The following is a 19,830-nucleotide window of genomic DNA, read 5'->3' as shown; positions in this document are numbered from 1 at the left end:
CCCCAGTTCCAGGCGGCACGCCCTCCGAGGCTGGCCCGCTCGAGGCTCCCTGGGCAGGCCTCCGGGTCTCCGCGTGCCAGCCGGCCTGCTGGGTTAAGAGTTCGCAGCCACTGGCCTGGCTCTCCGGGCCCTGCTGGGCGCTCGGCCATGTGGCCAGCACCCCAGGAGGGTCAGCGGGGTTGTTTAAGGGAAGTGGCAGGAAGTGTGACTGAGGTTGGCCAGGCCCTGGTTACAGAGTCCAGCGGCCAGCACAGGTGTGGGGGCTGGGCTGGACGTGGGCCTTGAGCTGGGCTCCCTGGGAGAGGACAGCGTGGGGGGCTGGAATAGCATCCCCAGGGTAGTCCTCAGGCCAGCACAGGCCCCATCTCTCCTCCTGAGCATCTGGACACCCTGCCTCTGCTTTGCTCAGAGGACACAGGGCCATTTGTCCCCGGCCCCGCACACCCTGCTGCTGCCACACTCGCCTGGCCATCCTGGCCCCACTCGTCTTTGGGCACACAGATGCCCCCCCCAACACTCACTTCTGTCTTCTGTCTGTGTTTAAACCAACCCTACGGTGTTGGCCTTAAGCAGTGCCACTCAGCGGAGAGTAAGCAGTTTGGGGGTCAGGGCTCCCCTGGGAAAAACTCCACTCCCCGTGGCCTGGGGCTGCCCGTCTGGCCTGACCCGGGCCAGCTGCAGGGAGGTCAGAGTGGGAGCAAGGAGCTCTGGGCTGGGCCTGGGCCTGGAAAACCGCCTTCAAGCCTGGGGGCCCAAGACAGCCCCTCGGTGTTTGGGGTCCCTGAACCCCCCCAGGCCAGCTCCACTGAGGTGCTGGGCCACACGGGGCATCTGCCCTCCGCCCCAGCTGGTGAGCGTCTGCACACCCGTCAGGAGTGCTTCAACCCCAACCCGCTCTGCTCCATACACCTGTGCCTCGGGCGCCTGGCCCCGCGGAGCCGTGGTGCCTCGGCCCTCTGCCTGCCCTCCCTGCACTTCCATGGTTTATTTTTCTTTCCAGCAATGGCTTTGGCACTCCTGGAGCTGCGTCCACATGGGGCCTGTTTTTGGCTCCCTGGTCCCGTTGTGTGGATGGCCGTGTGGATTTGCCCTGTTGGGGGCCCTAGCAGACACGCCTGGCTGGCCCCCCTCCTGTGGCGTTTCTCTTTATTGAGGTTTCCAGGTGGGGTCTCTGCCCCAGGGCAGGCACACTGGGGAGGGGGCAAGCCCAGGGGTGCTGGGCCAATTGGATCCAGCACACAGCACCCCGAAGGCCAGCCCAGGAGTCCAGAGTGGTGGGGGGGGGTCCAGGTGGATTCAGCACACAGAGCCCTGAAGGCTGGTCCAGCAGTCTGGGCCAGGGGGATTGGGAGATCTGGGTACCCCAGGACTTCCCCTGGGGGGAGCGCCTGGGCTGGGAGGGGCTTCCTGCCTCCACCGGCCCGCAGCCTGGGACCCTGGCCCGTCCTGGGAATCAGCACAGGGCCTGCTTCCTGTGGGGCCGGGGCTGAGTCACAGATAGCCTGGTGACTCATGCTGCCCGGCCCAGCGGGTGGGGGTGGGGGTGGGGCCCCCCCTTCCCCAGGACAGGGCCACAAGGGCCGGCCTGGGGCTTCCCAGCCCGGAGAGGCAGGGTGTGCTGGCCCCAACAGCCTTGTGCTGCCGGGGGCTCCAGCCTCAGCCCTATCCTGGGATGTGGGTGCCTGAGCCCGGGGGCTGCTGGCCAGCTGCCGTCTTCCGCACCCCCAGCCCTGGGGCTGCGGGGACCCGGCAGAGCCCGAATTACCGGTTTCCTCTATGGCCCCTCTGTTTTCTGACTGCAGCCCCAGCCCCTGTTCACTCCCCTCCCCGCACCTCTGCCTCCGGACAGCAGCAGCAGGTGTGGTGTGGCTCTGGGGCCTTCTACTGCGTCCCTGCAGGTGGCTGCTGGCTTCTGCTTGCCCACCTCCAGGGACAGGTGGCCTCTTCCCTTTCAAGGCCCTCAGAGCCTTCACACCATTCTGAAAGGCCTTGTGCCCTGACCCCTGGACTTTGACTTCTGCTGTGTGTGTCCCCTTGCCCAGGGCCCACCCAAGGCTATACAGTCAGGGAAGCCCAGAGCCCACCCTGCTTTCCAGGCTCTTGTCCCCCCCCCCATCCCCCACTGTCAGGCCGAGGTCACAGGGCAGGTCCCCTCCTGGAGAGCCCTGGCCCTCCCAGGTCAGGCTGGGTGTGGGGGCCCTGGGGGTGTGATGGCTGAGAGGCGGGTCCAGCTGCTGTCCTGGAGACGTGCCTGCCCCGAAATAGCCCGATTTTTAAAAATAACTCAGGAGGCTTTTGTTTGGCTTTTGCTTTAAAAGCCGTTTTTTTCCTTTCGCACAGAACTCTAGCAGCGGGAAAGGTCAGCCGGAGTTGGCAGCTGAGCGGGGCTGAGCAGGCGGGGCTGCTGGGAGGGCTGCGCCCAGGGAGGCCGGGGTCTCCGCTGGCTCCCCGGTCATGCCTAGGGCGGCTGTGTGGCCCCGGGAGCTACGACCAGGTCTGGGCCAGATGGGGAGAGCCGGGCACATGCCTTCCCATCCCTCCAGCCGGGGCCGGGGCCCCTGCGTGACAGACAGATGACCAGGTGGACAGGAGGACAGAAAGCAGGCTCTGTCCGTGAGCGCACCGCGGCGCGCCAGCCGTGGCCGTGGCCGTGGCCCCCGCGCCGCCCCGGCCTGCCTGAGCGCGTCTCCGCGTCAGCATTTGTGCGAGTGCTCTCAGCTGGGAAAAATGCGCCCGGCCCGCCGACCCCGGGGGAGCTAGAGCCGACCGGCTGAGGGTGCGGCCTGCTGGCCTCGCTCAGGGAAAGGCGGGGGTGGGCCCCAGCAGGCTTGGCTGGAGCCTTTAATCTCTGGGGGTCCTTTGGTAGGGGCCATGCTGCCGCTCCCCAGAGCAGCCAGTGTCCCGAATCCAGTGCACACCCAGGCCCCCCACGTCGCCATGCCCCCCCTTCCTCACGAAGACCCCTCCTGGCACCGGGGTATCCGAAGTCCCCAGAGCTCCCTGGAATGCCTGAGGGTTGGCCATGGTGCCTGTCGGGTGTAGGGTCCATCCCCTCAGAGGCTTGAGCCCCGTCCCTGACCAGGCAGGGCTAAGTGGAAGATGACCTCAAGGCCTGGCAGTGGGTAAATAGGCCTTCTCTGCCCCCCACACCCAGGGAAAGGCCCTTCCCTGCAAACGCCAGGCCTTCCGGGAAGGGCAGGACTCAGAATGGGTGTGCCTCAGGGTCCTGGGACCTTCCACCCCCAGCCACCCCACACCTGGACTCTTAGCAGCCTGCCCTCCTGAGGGCTAGGCCATAAGGTGTCCACGGCCCCTCCACTGTCCCTTCATGGGGTCACCGCAGCAGCTTTAGGCTAACAAAGGGTCAGAGGGCCGACTGTGGGCCTTGGCCGCCCTGGAGGGGACCCTCCACTCTGCTCCATGTGGCTCAAGGCTCGGGACCTGGCCAGCCACCAGAAGCCCAGGTGGTCCAGGCAGAAATCCAGACCAATAGACACCAGAAGGGAGCCTGCTCCCCTGGGCCAGGCAGGGCCCCACTGAGGGTATGGTGGGTGGTTTGCGGTGTGACATTGCCATCCCCTTTGAGTGGCCAGCAGGCAGTTCAAAGCCCACCTTCGGGTGCTCCTGTGAGGGGCCTGGGGTGGGGGTGTGGTCTGGGGGCCTAGGGCAGGGACGGGCGCCCTCCAAGCGTCGTGCACTCACTAGCTGTGTCTCCGCCCTCATCCGGGGCTTCCCACTCTCCCCGTGTGCAGGTTGGGTGCCCGTATCCCCTGCCAGCTCTGCCCGGGTCTCCTCGGAGCCCAAACTTCGTACACAGAGAGTAGCCTGGACAATGGCTCTGTTCTGCTTTGTTCTCTTGGCTTTGGGGCCAAAGTGAGGGTTGGGTAGAGCGCCCTCTACCCACTGGCCCTCAGAGCTACATGGTCCGGACACCACAGTCCCTCTACTGTGGTCCCAGGTAGGGCAGGCTGAGGCCAGGGTGCCACCCCCAGTGACAGGCGCACAGCAGAGGTGCACTCTGCCAGGTGCCACCTTCTCGGGGGTCTCCTTGGCTCAGCCCCTCATCGAGGCCACAGGCTGGGCAGAGGCTTCTGCCTGAGCCATTCTCAGTGGCTGTTCTCAGTGGACCCAGAACCCCTTCCCAGGGCTGTGGCCTGTGCCCTGGGCAGTGAGAACCCAGCTCCCCAACCTGGAGGGGCCCTTCAGCCTCCACAGAGCAGCTGCCTCTTGGAAGGGGCGTCTTAATCACCCCGCCCCCTGCATCTGCATGTCCAAGGCCCTCAGGCCAGCATGGCTGGGCTGCAGTCAGGAGGGCTTCCCCAGGCAGTGCCAGGTAGGGCAGGGGGCCCAAGGCTAAGACCGGCCATACTGCAGGGCCAGGGGGCAGTTAGCCGAGGAGGGGCACAGGACACAGGGACGGCCAGGGATGCTGACCTCTAGCCAGGACGAGGTGAGTAGAGAGGCCAAGACCCTGGGGAGAGAGTAGAAGAGGTGGGCGTGGGGCCTTGGTGGGGGTTCTGGGTGCCTCTGAAGAGCAGCCTCCCCCTCCCTTGGCTGGGTGCTGCCCTGATGTGCCCAGAGCCCCCCAAATCTCCAGCCTCTGACTCCTGAGTTGGCAGGGTCTCCCCAGCCCAGCTCTGGGAAGGCCCATTTTCCAGTCCATCTTCCCCCTTGGGGCTCCTGACATGGTAGGGGCTGGGCCCTGGTTGCTTCGTGCTGCCTGCCCCTGGGGCCCTCTGGGAGCGAGCTGGTCAGTGTTAGGTAAAACAGGCAGGTCCTGAGCCAGCTCTGAGAATGATGGGGGTGACTGGGGTGAGGCTGGGACAGGAGCCCCATCCCGGTACAGGGGTTCACCTGTCGGCTATGCCAGGCTCCTGGGAGCTTGGGACACTGTCTAGCCACCTTTTCAGGCTGGCCACCAGAGCTCTGGGGACAGTGGGATGAGTCTTGTCTTTGCCTTACCCAGCCCCACTGCCTGGGCCCAGTAGACAGGCTGCCCCACGTGTGCCCCATCTGACTCCAGCCCCCGTCAGGCCTGTCTGCAGCCTCAAAGCCCAAAGGACCATTGTGGCTCTCTGAGCTCCTGGAGTGGGAATGGGGAGGCAGGTGGGTCTGCGCTCTGGGCTCAGGTAACCCCAGGTCCAAGAGGGGAGCCCTTCCAAAATGATGGGTTCCTGATGGTCATCTCTGTGTCCCCAGTGCAGGCCTCGATGGCCTTGGGCCGGACAGCTGGCCCTCGCCCCTGGGTGCCTCTGGCCCTTGTGGGCAAACCTACAGATGTCCCCTGTGGGAAAAGGGAGCCCTGCCTTGCAGGGTTAGGGTGGCCCTCCAGGCGCTCGTGGGGCCCCGAGTAGCATGGAAGGGGCTCAGGGGTGTCCACACACTCCCTGCCCCACAGGTTTTCCACGTGGCCTACGTGCTCATCAAGTTTGCCAACTCCCCTCGGCCGGACCTCTGGGTGCTGGAGCGGTCCACGGACTTCGGCCGCACCTACCAGCCGTGGCAGTTCTTTGCCTGTGAGTGTCCCAGAGCTGGGGGCTGGGGGGGTGTCCCCTGGGATGGGCTGCCATCGTCATGCACGCTCAGGGTCTCCAGATGCCAGGCCTGCCCTCACCCCGGCTTTGGGTGGGTCAGGGCACGTTCCCGAAGGCAGGTGGGGGTTTGGTGGCTCTCCTCCCTGATGAGGGCGCAGCTGGGGCCAGGGCTGTTGGTGTAGGAGTCTCAGGCCATCTCCTGGCTCCTGTGGACTGGCCTTATGCTCCAGCAGCTCCAGAGATGACAAAGGCGGCCAGCTTAGCTGCCAGGTCCGGAGAGCACAGGAGCCCTGCTCACTGGCCGGCCATGCGCCACCCTACCAATCATGTTGATGGGGATGCTTTGATTGGGGGAGTCTGGGACATGTACCTCCCCAAACTCCAAGGCCCAAGAGTGAGAGTGGGGCAGTGCTATAAGGGACAGTCAGGAACAGCGGTCCCCTGAAGATGGGGATGAGGAGGGCCACCCAGGGGGACACTGGTCCTGTACAGAGAGCGGGGCAGGAACAGCAAAGGCCTGGATGTGGGCAAGTTCAGAGTCACTGGGACATGGGCAGGGTCAGCCTGGGCAGGGGCCTTGCCCTCCTGAGGGGGCGCCCTGTGATCCAGAGTGCCACACTCCTCAACAAAGCCCTGAGGGACGGGCTGGGTTCCAGCCGCTGATTGATGCTGCCTCTCGGTTGAGGCTGTGAGGCTCCAAGAAGCCCAGGCAGGCAGGGCAGTGACGTGGGACGGGACCTGAGGGCTTCCCGGAGCACGGCGCCCTCACCCTCCAGCCTTCCTGCAGCTTCCAAGAGGGACTGCCTGGAGCGTTTCGGGCCGCAGACGCTGGAGCGCATCTCCAGGGATGACGCCGTCCTCTGCACCACGGAGTACTCCCGGATCGTGCCCCTGGAGAACGGCGAGGTGCGCCCGCCCGAGGCAGCACGGCGCTGGCGGGCGGCTGGTCAGGGGTGGCGGTCAGTGTTGGGGCCACGACCCGGCCTGACCCTTGGCCCGTCCGCAGATCGTGGTGTCCCTGGTGAACGGGCGCCCAGGGGCCATGAACTTCTCCTACTCGCCCCTGCTGCGTGACTTCACCAAAGCCACCAACATCCGCCTGCGCTTCCTGCGCACCAACACGCTACTGGGCCACCTCATGGGGAAGGCGCTGAGGGACCCCACGGTCACCCGCCGGGTGAGTGGGCGGGGCCAAGGGCGGGCCGCAGGGGCTGGTGGGGAGGGGCCACGCAGGGCTCGGGCTGGGGGCTGACGTGCATGGCGCTCCGCTTACCCGCGCTGGGTGCAGTACTACTACAGCATCAAGGACATCAGCGTCGGCGGCCGCTGCGTCTGCCACGGGCACGCGGATGTCTGTGACGCCAAGGACCCGACAGACCCCTTCAGGTGAGACCTGCAGCTTCCTGCCCAACCTGGGCGGAGGAGGCCTGGTTGCATTACCCACCATGACCCTGGCCCTGCATGAGCTGCACTGGTTCCCCGCCCCGTGGCCTGTTTCCCCACGTGCACAGTGAGGCAGAGGGACAGTACCACGTGCGGCCTCCCTGGGCGCCCTGTGCCAGGCGTGGGCCTGTTTGCCCTGCTGCCCCTCCACACCGCAAGCCCAGGGCCCTGTGGAGGGGGATCAGTGAGGGAGGTAACCTGTCCCCCGGGACAGGGGAAGCTCCCCTACCTTCCTGGAGAACACAAAGGATACACTCCCTACTGCTTCCACCCTGACCTTCACGCCCCCTCACCAGCAGGGGCCAAGGCTCCGGGCAGGGAGCAGCCCAGAGACCACCCCCCACCCCGACATGCCCTGTGGTCGTGCCGCTGGGGCGGCCAAGGGCACTGAGCCCACAGGCAGCAGAACCCGGGCCCCACCCGGAGCTAGCCAGTGAGGCAGGGCCCAGGAATCTGCATCTTTACCAAGCTGCCTCTAGATGCTGTGTGCCTGAGTGGCTCTGGTCACCCTAAATTCGGCAGTGAGTACTCAGCCAAATTATCCAGTGGACCTGGCGCCAGGCCAGGGCTGTCCTCCTGGCTTGCACCCCCAGCCATGGGGCTTGTTTGTTCATCCCTCCCTTCCTTTTTCCCTTCTGTCTCTCCTTTCTTCCTCCTTCTCTCTTTCTTTCCTCCCTCCCTTCCCCCTATCCATCAGCAGCTGTGTTGAGCGGACACTGGGCTCTGTTCCTGCCCAGGGGACACAGGTGGGCTCCCAGCCCCAGGAGCGCCTGGTCTGGGTAGACAGGGAACGTGCAGACCTGTCCCCGGTGCAGAGGCCCCCACAGGGCTGAGTGCTGTGGGGTCATAGAGCAGGACAGGGCTGATCAGGAGGTGCCAAGAGAGGCAGCAGAGCCTGCAACGGGGAGCCTGGGGCCAGCCCCCTGGAGCCCCCACCCCCTGCAGGGCTAGCTCACCCTGCCGTTTCCCTCACCTCAGAATCATGCAGCCCCCCACTTCTGCTGTGTCCACACCCTAATTTATGGTGGAGGCAAGTGAAGCCCAGACAGTGCAGAGGCTCGCCCCGATCCTCACAAAGCCGCACCCACAGGTGAGCCCCAGACACCTTCAGGTGTGGCTGCTGGGGCTGAAGGAGGAAGGGGTGCAGTCGCACTCACTGAAGGGCTCGGGCCACTTCCCTCCTGCAGGCCCTCCGGACCTGTCTGGCCTCCAGTGGGCCCCAGGCATGGGCTCCTGCCTGCAGCTTTGGGAGCTGAGCTCAGGCGCAGCTAATTGCACTGGGAAATTAACTGCCAAGTGGGAACTTGTGATGCTTGGGAGGGGTGCCTGCTGGGCTGCCAAATTGGCCTCACAGGAGAGGTGGGCCTGCCCTTGCCTGCTGGGAAGGCATCGGCATCCGCCCTGACTCACCTGCGCCTGGGCGTGAACCGCGCTCAGCTCTCCCTGCAGGGCGTGTGCGGTGGCTCGGGATGGGCACCTTCCCCAGAACCACAGACACCAGCATCTCCTCCCACACCAGTGTCCCTGAGTATCAGCCAGGCGTGTTCTCCCTGCACACCTGACTCCTTCCATCTCTGCCTCTCTTCCGTGGACCCTGCCCCTTACCTCCACCGCCTCCAGCCTCACCTGTGTCCTCTCACTGCATCACCATCCCCATGGTTCTGAGTGCTGGCTGCCTGCCCAGCCTGCACTGAGCCCCTCACTCGCTCTTGCCCGCCGCCTGGTTTCACAGCCCCATGCTTTGATTCCCTTGGTGTCGTAGGTGGGTCAGGCTAACAGAGCGCCTGGGCTGGGTGGCGCATAAATGACAGAAGTGCACTTCTCACCATTCCGGAGGCTAGCGAGGCCCCCTTCCTGGTTCGCAGGTGGCTGTCTTCTGGCTGTGTCTGCGCAGCAGGGAAGGCCTGAGGGGGCTCTCTGGGGTCTTTTTGTAAGGACCCGATCCTGTGGACGAGGCCCCACCTCCAGACGCCGTCGAGCTGGGGTCAGATTTCACGTGTGAATGTCTGGTGGACACAAACAGTCTGGCAGTGGGTGGCACCATATGTTTCTTTCTGGTTCTGTTGCTTGTGATGGTGGCCCTCACTCTGCAAGGCATACTTGACATCTCCAAATCCAGATTTAACCAGCTGTCTCCCTGATGAGCGGGGACCCCAGAACACTCACCCCAGGCACAGCACCTGCTCCCGGCGCTGCCCACGGAGCTGCCCACCGGACGCCCTCTTTCTTGTTTCCCATCTTTTCTTGGCCCCCAGTACATCTCTGGGGACTCAGTTTCCTTTTCCTGAGATGCTCTGTTCAGTTCTTCTTCCATGAGAATCTGGGAGTTGTTGAAACTGCCCATTTTGTCCTCGCTCTTGGATGACAGACAGTTCAGCTGGCCATAGACATTCTGGGTGATGGCCGTGCCTCTCAACACTTTGGAGATGTCACTTCACCGTCTCTGGTGTCTCTTGGTGGTGGGGAGAGGCCGCTGTCGCCTGCGTGGTCACCGCTGTGGGTTTTCTGCCTCTTCTGGACACTTCTGTCGTCTCCCCTCCAAGCTCCACGGGCTTCTGTTCTCTGCAGCGTTGAGGAGGGGACGTCATTTTTGTTGCCCAGGAATCTCACTTTTCGAATTTGAAAATACGTCTTTGTTAATTCAAGGCCACTTCTGGCCTTTGGCTCTCTCGGGAGCCAGCTGCTCCCCTGGGCCTCTGCTCTCTCTCGGGAGCGTGTAGTGCCGGAGGTGCCCATGGCTTCCTTCCCTCCCAGGACTTCGAGTGTGTCTGACCCTCTGCCTTCTGGGTGGCTTCTTCAGGTCCCTGAATCTTCAGCTGTGTCTGATCTGCCGTCTAGCCCATCCTTCGAGTCTTTTTAAAAAATTTATTTTGTTGGGGAGATAATTAGGTTTTTTTTATAATGGAGTTACTGGGGATTGAACCCAGGACCCGATGCATGCTAAGCATGTGCTCTACCGCTGAGCTAGACCCACCCCCATCCTTTGAATCTTTAATTTCAATAATTTTATTTTTCATTTATAGACATTCTGGTGGACTCTTTGGTCACATCTGCCTATGTTTCGTAGCGTTGCAGTTTTTATTATGTTCTAGATTCTTTTGTTATAATCTTGAAACGTTCTGTTTTTGTGGTTTCCACTCGGCGCTCCATTTTTTTTTTCTTTTCCATCATAAGAAAACATTTATTGAGAGCTTGTACTATGGCAGGCATCCTGCTCAGTGCTTTAAATGCATAATTTAATGTTTACAACAACACTGGATTACAATGCTTATTTCACAAGTGAAAAAAAATGGAAACACTCAAAGATGTTAAGTATCCTGTTTTTCCTCAAATCTTAATTTCCTGCCCTCTCCTTGTTCTGTATATCAGAGAACTACATTTCCCAGGCTGCCTGCCCTGTGACTTTTGGGGGATGTGGCCAGTGGGAGGTACTTGTGGAACATGGGAGGGTGGGAGAAGGGGAGAAGTTAGTGTATTTCTCCTCTCCTCTTTCTGCTTCCTGGGGCATCTCCACGAACAGCTGCTTCTCCTCTGTGGTTCTAGCTCCCATCCACTCCGGCGCTCCATTAAGTGCCATTCCCAGGGTCGTGTCCTGCTGTTGGGTGCGTCGGCTGACCCTGTGGGGACGTTCCTTTGCAAGCTCTTCATCAGGGCTCCATCCATGCAGCAACCATGCGCCCTGGGTTGGACGGACCCTCTCCAGAGTGGTTTTGTGAGGGCTTTTGCCAAACACCACACTTTTTGCATCAACTTCTTGGTTCAGGCGTGCCCCAACCACGTAGATTCTTGAAGAATCAAACATCAGCCACAGGCTGCTGGTCACAGATCCTCGGGCCTTCCCGTGGTGAGACGTCTGGCAGGTTATCCCTGTCTCCTCCCTGGATGCCGAGGAGCAGCAGGCCTGACTCCCAAGGCCCTGATTTAACTCCCGTGATTTGAAGCTCCGGGGGTGTTCTTGGCCTGGCTCCTGGGGTCCTGCTCAGGAGATGCCCGGCACTGCCGCTGTGCTGCTGGCCCAGGCGGTGGAGCCAACAGCCCGGGGAGCGGGCCGTGACTCCTGCCCCTGCTCGGCTGAGCTGTGTGGGTGTGTGCTGGGGTGGGGGCTGTGCAGGAGGTGGCCACAACCTCAGTCCTCAGCTGCGGCCAGCTGTCCCCCTGAGCCGACAGAGCTGCTCTCCAGGACAGCAGGCAGGATTCCAGCCCTCTGACCGGTGTCCGCCCCCAGATGGAAGAGGAAGCAGTTCTTGGCCACTTGCCTCTGGGGATCCGTGGGGGCGTCTGGCTGAGCTCAGGGCTGCTTGCTGAGCGGAACCTCGATCTCAGAGCTGGCCCAGGAAAGCTGGAGGCTTGGCCTTGGGTCCTGGCCCTGGCAGGGAGGGCATGGCTCGATCCTGAAGGCCCCAGCGCTCTGGGCTGACCTGCAGACAGGTCACCTGTGCCGACCACTCAGCGCCCTGCCCCGGACTCCACCCACAGACACACAGCCCTGTCACGGCTCCCACCCCGACAGGGGCCCTACACGGCCCTGCTCCCACTGCTCTCCCGTGTCCCTCTGGGTCCACGGTGGGTCTGAGTCCTTCCTGTGCCCTTGTGTCCCCGCAGGTTGCAGTGTGCCTGCCAGCACAACACATGTGGGGGCTCCTGTGACCGCTGCTGCCCTGGCTTCAACCAGCAGCCGTGGAAGCCAGCCACCACCGACAGTGCCAACGAGTGCCAGTGTGAGTGCCCCACGTGTACCCCCGAGCCCTTACACACGTGCCCATGCGTGTACACACAGTGCTGGTGCACGTGCACTCACGTGCGCATCTCTTAGACGCCTTCCAGATTCTTGGTAAGACGTCATTTACATAGATGACTGCAGATTTTCCAATACTTGTCATGTTAATATAGACCGCGTAAACCCCCCTGCGCACACACATGCACACACACAACACCTGTGCTTGCTCTCGGACACATGCACACGTGCTCCCATAGTACATACAGCGCTCACACACATTAACACGTGCACTCACATACACACACGCTTACACATGCTCAAACACATGTTGTTGACACATTCAGGCAATAAGGCCCGTTCAGTCACCTGAGCCAGGCCACATCTGGGGTCACCCATGGTTTGTGGGATGTACTCCGGGGTCCCAGTCAGGGGGGGGTTCGTGGAGACCTGCTGACGGCTGAGCCCCCTGCTCTCCAGCCTGCAACTGCCACGGCCACGCCCACGACTGCTACTACGACCCCGAGGTGGACCAGCGCAACGCCAGCCGGAACCAGGACGACGTCTACCAGGGAGGGGGCGTGTGCATTGACTGTCAGGTGGGCGGGGCATTCTCAGGGGCGGGGCCGAGGACGGGGTTCAGTCACTGACTGTCAGGTGGGCGGGGCACTCTCAGGGGCAGGGCCGTGCCAGGTCAGGGGCGGGGCCGTGCCAGGTCAGGGGCGGGGCTGAGGACGGGGTTCAGTCACTGCGTTGAGCGGATGAGATGTTCTGGACTCAGCAGCCCTGCGTCCTTGCAGCATCACACCACCGGCATCAATTGTGAGCGGTGCCTGCCCGGCTTCTACCGCGCCCCAGACCACCCCCTCGACTCGCCCAACGTCTGCCACCGTGAGTGGGGCGGCCTGGGCGGGAACATCCAAGGACGGGTGCCCGGAAGCAGGGTCTGCCTGGGTTGGGGTGCCCTGGAGCCTCTGCGGCTCTCTGGGGGCCTGGCCACGGCTCCCATCCCACCTCCCAGCTTGGAGAGGCAGACCCTGCCCTTCCTAGGCCCTGACAGCCAGGAGCTTGGGGCGCCCTGACCTTCCGCCCGCATCCAGGCTGCAACTGTGAGTCGGACTTCACTGACGGGACGTGTGAGGACCTGACGGGCCGCTGCTACTGTCGGCCAAACTTCACGGGGGCGCGGTGCGACGCCTGTGCCGAGGGCTTCACTGACTTCCCACACTGCTACCGTGAGGGCGCCGGCCTGGGGTGGGGGGCCAGGGCCGGAGCCCCCAAGCATTGCTGCCTGTGGGCCCGGAGCCCTGGGTGGGGGGATCCAGGTGGACCCTTTTGTCCATCCCTGCACCTCCCGTGGTGTGGAGCCCACCTGACTGACACGTGGTGTCTCCTCCCTCAGCCGTGCCCTCCTCCCACAATGACACCGGGGAGCAGGTGCTGCCGGCCGGACAGATTGTGAGTAAGTGTCCCCCTAGGTCCCCATCCTGCCCTGGGCCCCCTGGAGTGGGCAGAAGGGGCACCACCTGGGGCCCCACCCAGGCCCGCAGAGAGGGAGCGGTTCCATTTTGCTCACCTTGTCTTTGGGTGTTTTATTTTTGTGCAAATAATACCTATTTATGCTAAAAAATCTTCAAAATGTAAGCAGAAAGCTGAAGACAAGGGTTACCAGAGTCGCACTGCCTGCAAACAGCCCCTCCTCCATCCGTCGTGCGTGTGCTGTTTTCATAAACACTGCCGTGTGCTGCTGTGTAATTGTTTTCCACCCACACGTCCTGTAAACACGTCATTTTAGGGTCCACGTTACGCAGACAGATGTAGCTTTTATTTAATCAACTTCTGATTCTTGGAAATTGAGGTTCTTTCCAGATTTAAAAAAAAAACACTGCGGTAAACATCCTTGCAGCTAAAGCTTTCCATGAATTCTTAACTGTTTCTGCAGTACGCTTTCCTGGAAGGAGGGTCTGGGTCACTAGACGTGCACGTCTGGGGACACTTTGGGCTGCAGGTTGCCAAACCGCTCTCCTAACAAAATCGCCCAAGCAGTGGTGTGTCCTGTAACTGGTGGCATCTCAGATTAGGTGGCATCTGGTGTTTCATTGTTTTTAGCTGCGTTTCTTTGGCTCGTTTGCAAGGTCGAATCTTTACTCGCGTTTCTGGATGCCTTTGGTTGCGTTCACGTGTGAGCCGCCCACCCGAGGTCGCCGCTCACCCCTGTCTTCATCTGTTCCTGGTCACAAGCTCTGTGCATATGAACTAGGTCAGCTGTTCCCCACGAGTCCTGGCCTCTCCTCCCAGCGGGTAATTTGCCCTTTTTAAACATTTTTCACGTGCAGGTGTTTTAAACTTCAGTTGAATCCGCTGACCTCGTTCTTCCTGGTCTCTGACTCAGTCACATTTTGATGATGGTCGCCGAACCCAACTATTTCCATATGTCTGGTTCTTTCGCAGTTTTTCTTTTTTTTTCCAGTTTTTTTCCTTTTTACATTTAAATGTTTAGCTTCTCATCAATGAAGTAAACCAGGGATCGGCAAACGTTTTCTGAACAGGGCCAGTGCTGGCGACTTTGAGAGCCAGCTCCTGCTGCTGTGTGTTGTAGCTCGGAAGTAGCCGTGGACCATGTGCACGTAAATGGGTGTGGCTGTGTGTCAATAAAACTTTATGTATAAACCAGGCCGTGGAGCACTGGACTGCAGTGTGACGATCCCTGGTGTAAACCGCTGAAAATCCCTCCTTTCTGCGCTGGCCCTCGGTGAGCACCGGGTCATCGCGCTGATGCAGGGTTTCACTTTTAATCTGAATTCTACGATGCATTCTTCTAACGTTTTTCCTAATGTGGACCCAGTGTTGGACGTACGTGTTTTGTGTCTTTATTCGTGAGACTGGGTGAAAGCTTTTTTGGGGTTTTTTGGTGCCGTCTTGTTCTGGTTTTGTAATTCATCCTGTAAGATGTTTGGGAGATGACCTCTGCTTGGTTAGGCTCCAGATCAGTTTGAAAATCACAGGAATGACCCATGTCTTCCAAGTTCGATAGAACCTCCTATAGAACCGCCTGGTCCCGATGCGTGCTTCGCGGTGGAGATCTTAGCTGAGGGGCTTCATTGCCGTTGTGGTTATTACGTCTGTGAGCTTCCCACCCTCACCTTAAGTCACTTTTGGTTATTTGTGTTTTCTTAGCAAATTGTTTATGTCATTTGGATTTAAAATGTGCTGGCCTAAAGCTAAACAGTTATAAAGTCACACAGCATTCTGTGTGTGACTTTTAAATGTCCTTTCATTCCTTTTGTCTGATTTTCTTTTCTTTCTTTCTCTTCTTTCCTACATTTATTAGACCTAGCAGAAGTTTGAGTGTATTGATGTTTTCAAAGTGCTGCTTAAGGTTATATTGATAGGTCTGCTGGGGTTCTTTCTTTGTTTAGTTTGGGAGAGAGATTTTACTTCCTAATATAGAAAATTTTGAACTAAAATTACTCATTTTTCCTTTCACTGAGGTGTGGTTGGTGTATAGCGTTATGTTAGTTTCAGGCAAAAAACACGATGAGCTGGTATTTTTACATGCTGTGAAGTGACCACCACATTAAGGCTGGTGGACACCTGTCGCCACACATAATTACATTCTTTACTCATGAGAACTTTTAAGATCTATTTTTTTAGCAACTTTCAGTCATACAATATGTTATGATTAACTGTTGTCACCATGCTGTGACTTAATTGTTTTATACCTGGAAGTTTGTACCTTTTGACCCCCTTTACCCATTTCACCCAGCCCCCAGTCTCCACCTCTGGCAACTACCAATCTGTTTTTTGTACCCATGAGCTCTGGGTGTGTGTGTGTGTGTGTTTTAAGATCCTACAGCAGTGAGGATGTAGAGACTAAATGAGATCGTAGCAGTATTTGTTTTTCTCTACTTTCTTTTGATTTATTACTCTTTTTATTGCTTCTTGAGTTAATTATTATTTTTTGTCTCTCTTAATTATCCACAAAATGCTCAAAGCAAGAGTGATTTTGATCCACAGGAAAATGTCTGGAGACCTCTTCAGTTGTTAGAACTGGGGGGAGGGTACCACTGGCATCTGGTGGGTGGGGGCCAGGGATGCTGGAAAGTGTCCCACAGTGACCGGGACAGTCCCCACTCCCGCACGGAGAGTTACCAGCCAGAGTGCCACTGGCGCCAAGGCTGAGACACCCGGAGTCAAAGCTCGGCACTTGCCCCCGCGTGTAGCTTCGGCTGCGCGTCGCCCGTGGGGTTGACGTCCTGCGCCCTCACTGCTGTCCCTTTCTGGGCAGTGCATCATTTCAGTTTTCATTTTCCTCTTGACCCGAGTTGTTCAGAAGAGTGTTTGTCGTTTCAGGTGGTTAGGTTTCCTTCCCGCCCATGTTTTGATGGTTCAGCCCTTGTTTTACTGCATCGTGGTCAGATTTGGTAGCCTGATAATTTCTGCTTTTTGTCTTTGGAATTTGAGATTTTCTTTCTCACCTAGTATATGACCCCTTTTTGATTGTTCTAGACATGTGTTCTCTGTCGGGGACAGATTTCTGTATATACATCTATCACAGTACACCTGTTTATTATGCCTTTTAAATCCACTCTGTTCTGAACGTTTGTCACATCCTGGGAACAGTGAATTCAGCCTTTCTCTCTGTAATGATGGTTTTGCCGGATTCCCCTCGCAGTTTCAACAGTTTTAGTTTCAGGGCCTCGTGACTGCTTTATCCTGCTCTTGGAGCTTGGGTTTGCGCTGTCTCTGGGGGCAAGTCCGCCTTCTCAGCACACAACCCCCGCTCCGTCTGCCTTGGTGTTTGTGCCTTGGGCTCCCTGGCTGTTGGGTCTCTGCGCTCACCTGCTCTGTGTCTGGGCCGCCACCCTCCCTTTCAAAGCTCTTTTTCCCCTGTCGGAGTCCTTGGTTCTTCAAGGTGCACACTTGACAGGACAGGCCCAGATTCTCCTTCAAGAGTCAAGCCTGCACCTTTGGGTGTATCTCCCGGGAGGCCGTGTGGCCTGGCAGAGGGGCTGTGGCTGCCGTGGGGCTTGCCCTGCCCTGATGGCATCATTTCTCCCTTTCTGCTTCAGTTTTTCCTTTCCTGACTTTAGCTGGATTGACCAACGAAACATGACTCAGTTGCCTTATGTTTCCCCCTCTGAGGCTTTGGGAGTTCAGTTTCCATCTTCTGATCTGGCCCGAGGCTACCCTCGCAGTTTTGACGAATGTTAAACCTTTTTTTTCTGTCAGTAACAGAAATTAAACAGCACTTACGACCCTCTTTTTGTGCGTAAGTGAAGACATTTAGCCAGCTTTTTCCTCCTTCCTCCTAATCCCCAGAGTTACTTTTAAAGAGCAGAGTTTTCTGTTCACCTGGACGCGGTTTTGTTGTGCGTCTTCTCTGGCTGTGTCCACGCCTGCAGGCAACCTGGTGTCTGCATCACAGACCCGAGTTTGTGTGTGTTTACAGTGGCTGTGAGTTCGCCACCCGCCACTGTTTTCCTGATACAGCAGCTCCCCCTTGTCGGATTTGTGTTGTCTTTTCCGTTCTGCATGAGTGCAGTATAAAGGTGTAAGGCGATGAGTTTGCGGAGAAGGGAGGGTTTCTGGCGGGAAGGCCTCTGAGGTTCCCCTCCCGCCCCCAGACTGTGACTGCAGCGCCGCTGGGACCCAGGGCAACGCCTGCCGGAAGGACCCGCGGGTGGGACGCTGCGTGTGCAAGCCCAACTTCCAGGGCGCCCACTGCGAGCTCTGCGCCCCGGGGTTCTACGGCCCGGGCTGCCGGCGTGAGTCCAGCTTCGTCCCCGCCCTGTCCCCCTGGGATCCCGTGGCCCTGGCCCCTCCCTGACCCAGCGTGGCCGCCCCTCCCCACAGCGTGCCAGTGCACCAGCCCCGGAGTGGCGGACGGCAACTGTGACCGCGACTCGGGCCAGTGCACGTGCCGGGCGGGCTTCGAGGGGGCCGCGTGCGACCGCTGTGCCCCCGGCTACTTCCACTTTCCTCTCTGCCAGCGTGAGCGAGGCCTTCCCAGTGGGCAGGGGGATGGGGCCCGGTGCCCGGCCAGCATGTCTTAGGGACGCCCCCCGTGCACCTCTTGGCCCGCAGTGTGTGGCTGCAGCCCCGCAGGGACCCTGCCCGAGGGCTGTGACGAGTCTGGCCGCTGCCTTTGTTGGCCTGAGTTCGATGGCCCTCACTGTGATCGCTGCCGTCCCGGCCACCACGGCTACCCTGACTGCCAGGGTGAGCAGAGGCGGGGGAGCCTGGGTGGGGTTGGGGGCCCCCGCGGTGTTCTGGGGCCTGACCTCACATCCTTTGCAGCCTGCGCCTGTGACCCCCGGGGGTCCCTGGACCAGCTCTGCAGCGCGGGCGGGCTGTGCCGCTGCCGCCCTGGCTACGCGGGGGCCGCCTGCCAGGAGTGCAGCCCCAGCTTCCATGGCTTCCCCGACTGTGCCCGTGAGTGCCCTGCAGGAGGGGGGAGGGCAGCGTGTCCCCGCCAAGTGCTCACGCCTGCCCTCCTCCCCAGCCTGCCACTGCTCCCCCGAAGGCTCCCTGCACGCAGCCTGTGACCCCCGCAGTGGGCAGTGCAGCTGCCGACCCCGAGTGATGGGGCTGCGGTGTGACGTGTGTGTGCCCGGTGCCTACAACTTCCCCTACTGCGAAGGTGAGGCTGGCGGCGTGTGTGCTCCGCGTGCTCTCACGTGTGTTCACCTGGGTGGCACGCTGCATTCACGTGACGATCGTGTCGGTGTACTGTGTATGCACATCGTCACGTGGTCTGTGGCCGTGCACCTCCACCTGCGTGTGTGCGCGTGCCGTGCCTCTCTTCAGGCTTGCTTCTGTGCTCTGTGCGTGTGTGTGCTCGCTTGGCCGCTCACACGCGGTGCCTGTTCACCCACAGGTGTTTGCGTGCCCTGTGCTCACTGCACGTTTGCAGCCATGTGCTCTGTGGTGGGGACCAGCACGCAGAGCCACACCTGATTTCATGCCTGTTCACATGCATGTGTTCACATGCGTGGGAGGCGGGTGTGCTGCTCCCACGGAGCCTTGGGTCCTGGCCAGGCCTGGGGAAGCCCTTGGCCATCAGAGTCAGTGACTGAGTAATGACGATGGCCTGCGCATCTCTCTGCAGCTGGTTCCTGCCACCCTGCCGGCCTGGCCCAAGATGACCACGTCCTTCCTGAGGTGAGCCCAGGTCAGCCCTCTGGACCTGAGGCCATCACTCCCAGAGAGACTGTCACCTCCCCGTCCCTTGGTCACCATGGCAACCTCAGGGCCCATTTGTTCCCCTGGCTGGTCTTCTGTCCCTGCCCCTGGGCCATGCCAGAGATGGAGCAGGGCTCCAGGGCTGAGGGTTTGTGGGTAGGAGGGCAGGGACCCACCCTGACCCTCAGTCTCATCCTCTCCCAGGCGCAGGCCCCCTGTACGTGCCGGGCTCACGTGGAGGGGCCGAGCTGCGATCGCTGTAAACCCGGGTTCTGGGGGCTAAGTCCTGGCAACCCCGAGGGCTGCACCCGTGAGTCTTCCCTGAGTGGGGGGGGCAGGGTGCTGGGGGGGGGGTCTTGTCATGGCAGGGAAGTGAGGACTGGCCCCACTGGTCCAGGGTGGGGACAGGCCCGGCCCTCCTGCTCCTCCCCCGCTCTCAGGCCTGCTCTGCCCCTCCCCCAGGCTGCAGCTGCGACCCCAGGGGCACGCTGGGTGGAGCTGCGGAGTGCCAGCCGGTGAGTCTGGGGCCAAGGCGCTGGGGGCCGTGGGCTGTGTGTGAGGCCCCTCCCCTGCCTGGTCCCACCTTCTCCCTCGGCTCCCAGGGCAGCGGCCAGTGCTTCTGCAAGCCCCACGTGTGCGGCCAGACCTGCTCAGCCTGCAAGGATGGCTTCTTCGGGCTGGACCAGGCCGACTACTTCGGCTGCCGTGGTAGGTGCCCACTTGCTTGGTCCTTGGGCCGCGTCCCGGGGAGGCTGAGGCACCGGGCGTGGGATAGAGGAGGGGGTTTTGGCCCGCGGTCCTCACCTGCATCTCGTGCCCCAGGCAGGCATCACTGATCAGTCCCGGTGCCCTTGCGCCTGGACTCAGAGCCTCCGTGTCCCGAGTCCCAGACAGCCCCGAGCGGGAGATAAAAGTTGGCTTCTCAGCCCCTGCCGCTGTTCCCGGAGGGAGGAT

The 19,830-nt window shown here is 60.4% G+C and overlaps 1 protein-coding gene across 3 annotated transcripts in view; it reads left to right on the top strand.

Annotated features, from left to right (window-relative positions):
- The window catches only part of LAMA5 (laminin subunit alpha 5), a 56,934-nt gene that overhangs the window by 14,700 nt on the left and 22,404 nt on the right, over nucleotides 1–19,830 (top strand). For 2 of the 3 annotated variants that reach the window (XM_074347550.1, XM_074347548.1), the window contains exons 3-20: nucleotides 5,399–5,516; nucleotides 6,322–6,440; nucleotides 6,541–6,711; nucleotides 6,823–6,920; nucleotides 11,580–11,695; nucleotides 12,172–12,290; nucleotides 12,492–12,582; nucleotides 12,792–12,926; nucleotides 13,094–13,153; nucleotides 17,319–17,459; nucleotides 17,548–17,685; nucleotides 17,779–17,913; nucleotides 17,992–18,126; nucleotides 18,197–18,334; nucleotides 18,803–18,855; nucleotides 19,081–19,186; nucleotides 19,339–19,391; nucleotides 19,479–19,584. In XM_074347550.1, the coding sequence (XP_074203651.1) occupies nucleotides 5,399–5,516; nucleotides 6,322–6,440; nucleotides 6,541–6,711; nucleotides 6,823–6,920; nucleotides 11,580–11,695; nucleotides 12,172–12,290; nucleotides 12,492–12,582; nucleotides 12,792–12,926; nucleotides 13,094–13,153; nucleotides 17,319–17,459; nucleotides 17,548–17,685; nucleotides 17,779–17,913; nucleotides 17,992–18,126; nucleotides 18,197–18,334; nucleotides 18,803–18,855; nucleotides 19,081–19,186; nucleotides 19,339–19,391; nucleotides 19,479–19,584 (2,032 nt within the window). The remainder of the gene's footprint in view (nucleotides 1–5,398; nucleotides 5,517–6,321; nucleotides 6,441–6,540; nucleotides 6,712–6,822; nucleotides 6,921–11,579; nucleotides 11,696–12,171; nucleotides 12,291–12,491; nucleotides 12,583–12,791; nucleotides 12,927–13,093; nucleotides 13,154–17,318; nucleotides 17,460–17,547; nucleotides 17,686–17,778; nucleotides 17,914–17,991; nucleotides 18,127–18,196; nucleotides 18,335–18,802; nucleotides 18,856–19,080; nucleotides 19,187–19,338; nucleotides 19,392–19,478; nucleotides 19,585–19,830) is intronic. The other variant, XM_074347549.1, reaches the window with a different exon arrangement.

This window comes from Camelus bactrianus, chromosome 19 (assembly GCF_048773025.1).
Source record: "Camelus bactrianus isolate YW-2024 breed Bactrian camel chromosome 19, ASM4877302v1, whole genome shotgun sequence".
Taxonomy (NCBI): Eukaryota; Metazoa; Chordata; class Mammalia; order Artiodactyla; family Camelidae; genus Camelus; species Camelus bactrianus.
This window is presented reverse-complemented; position numbering and strand designations above follow the sequence as displayed.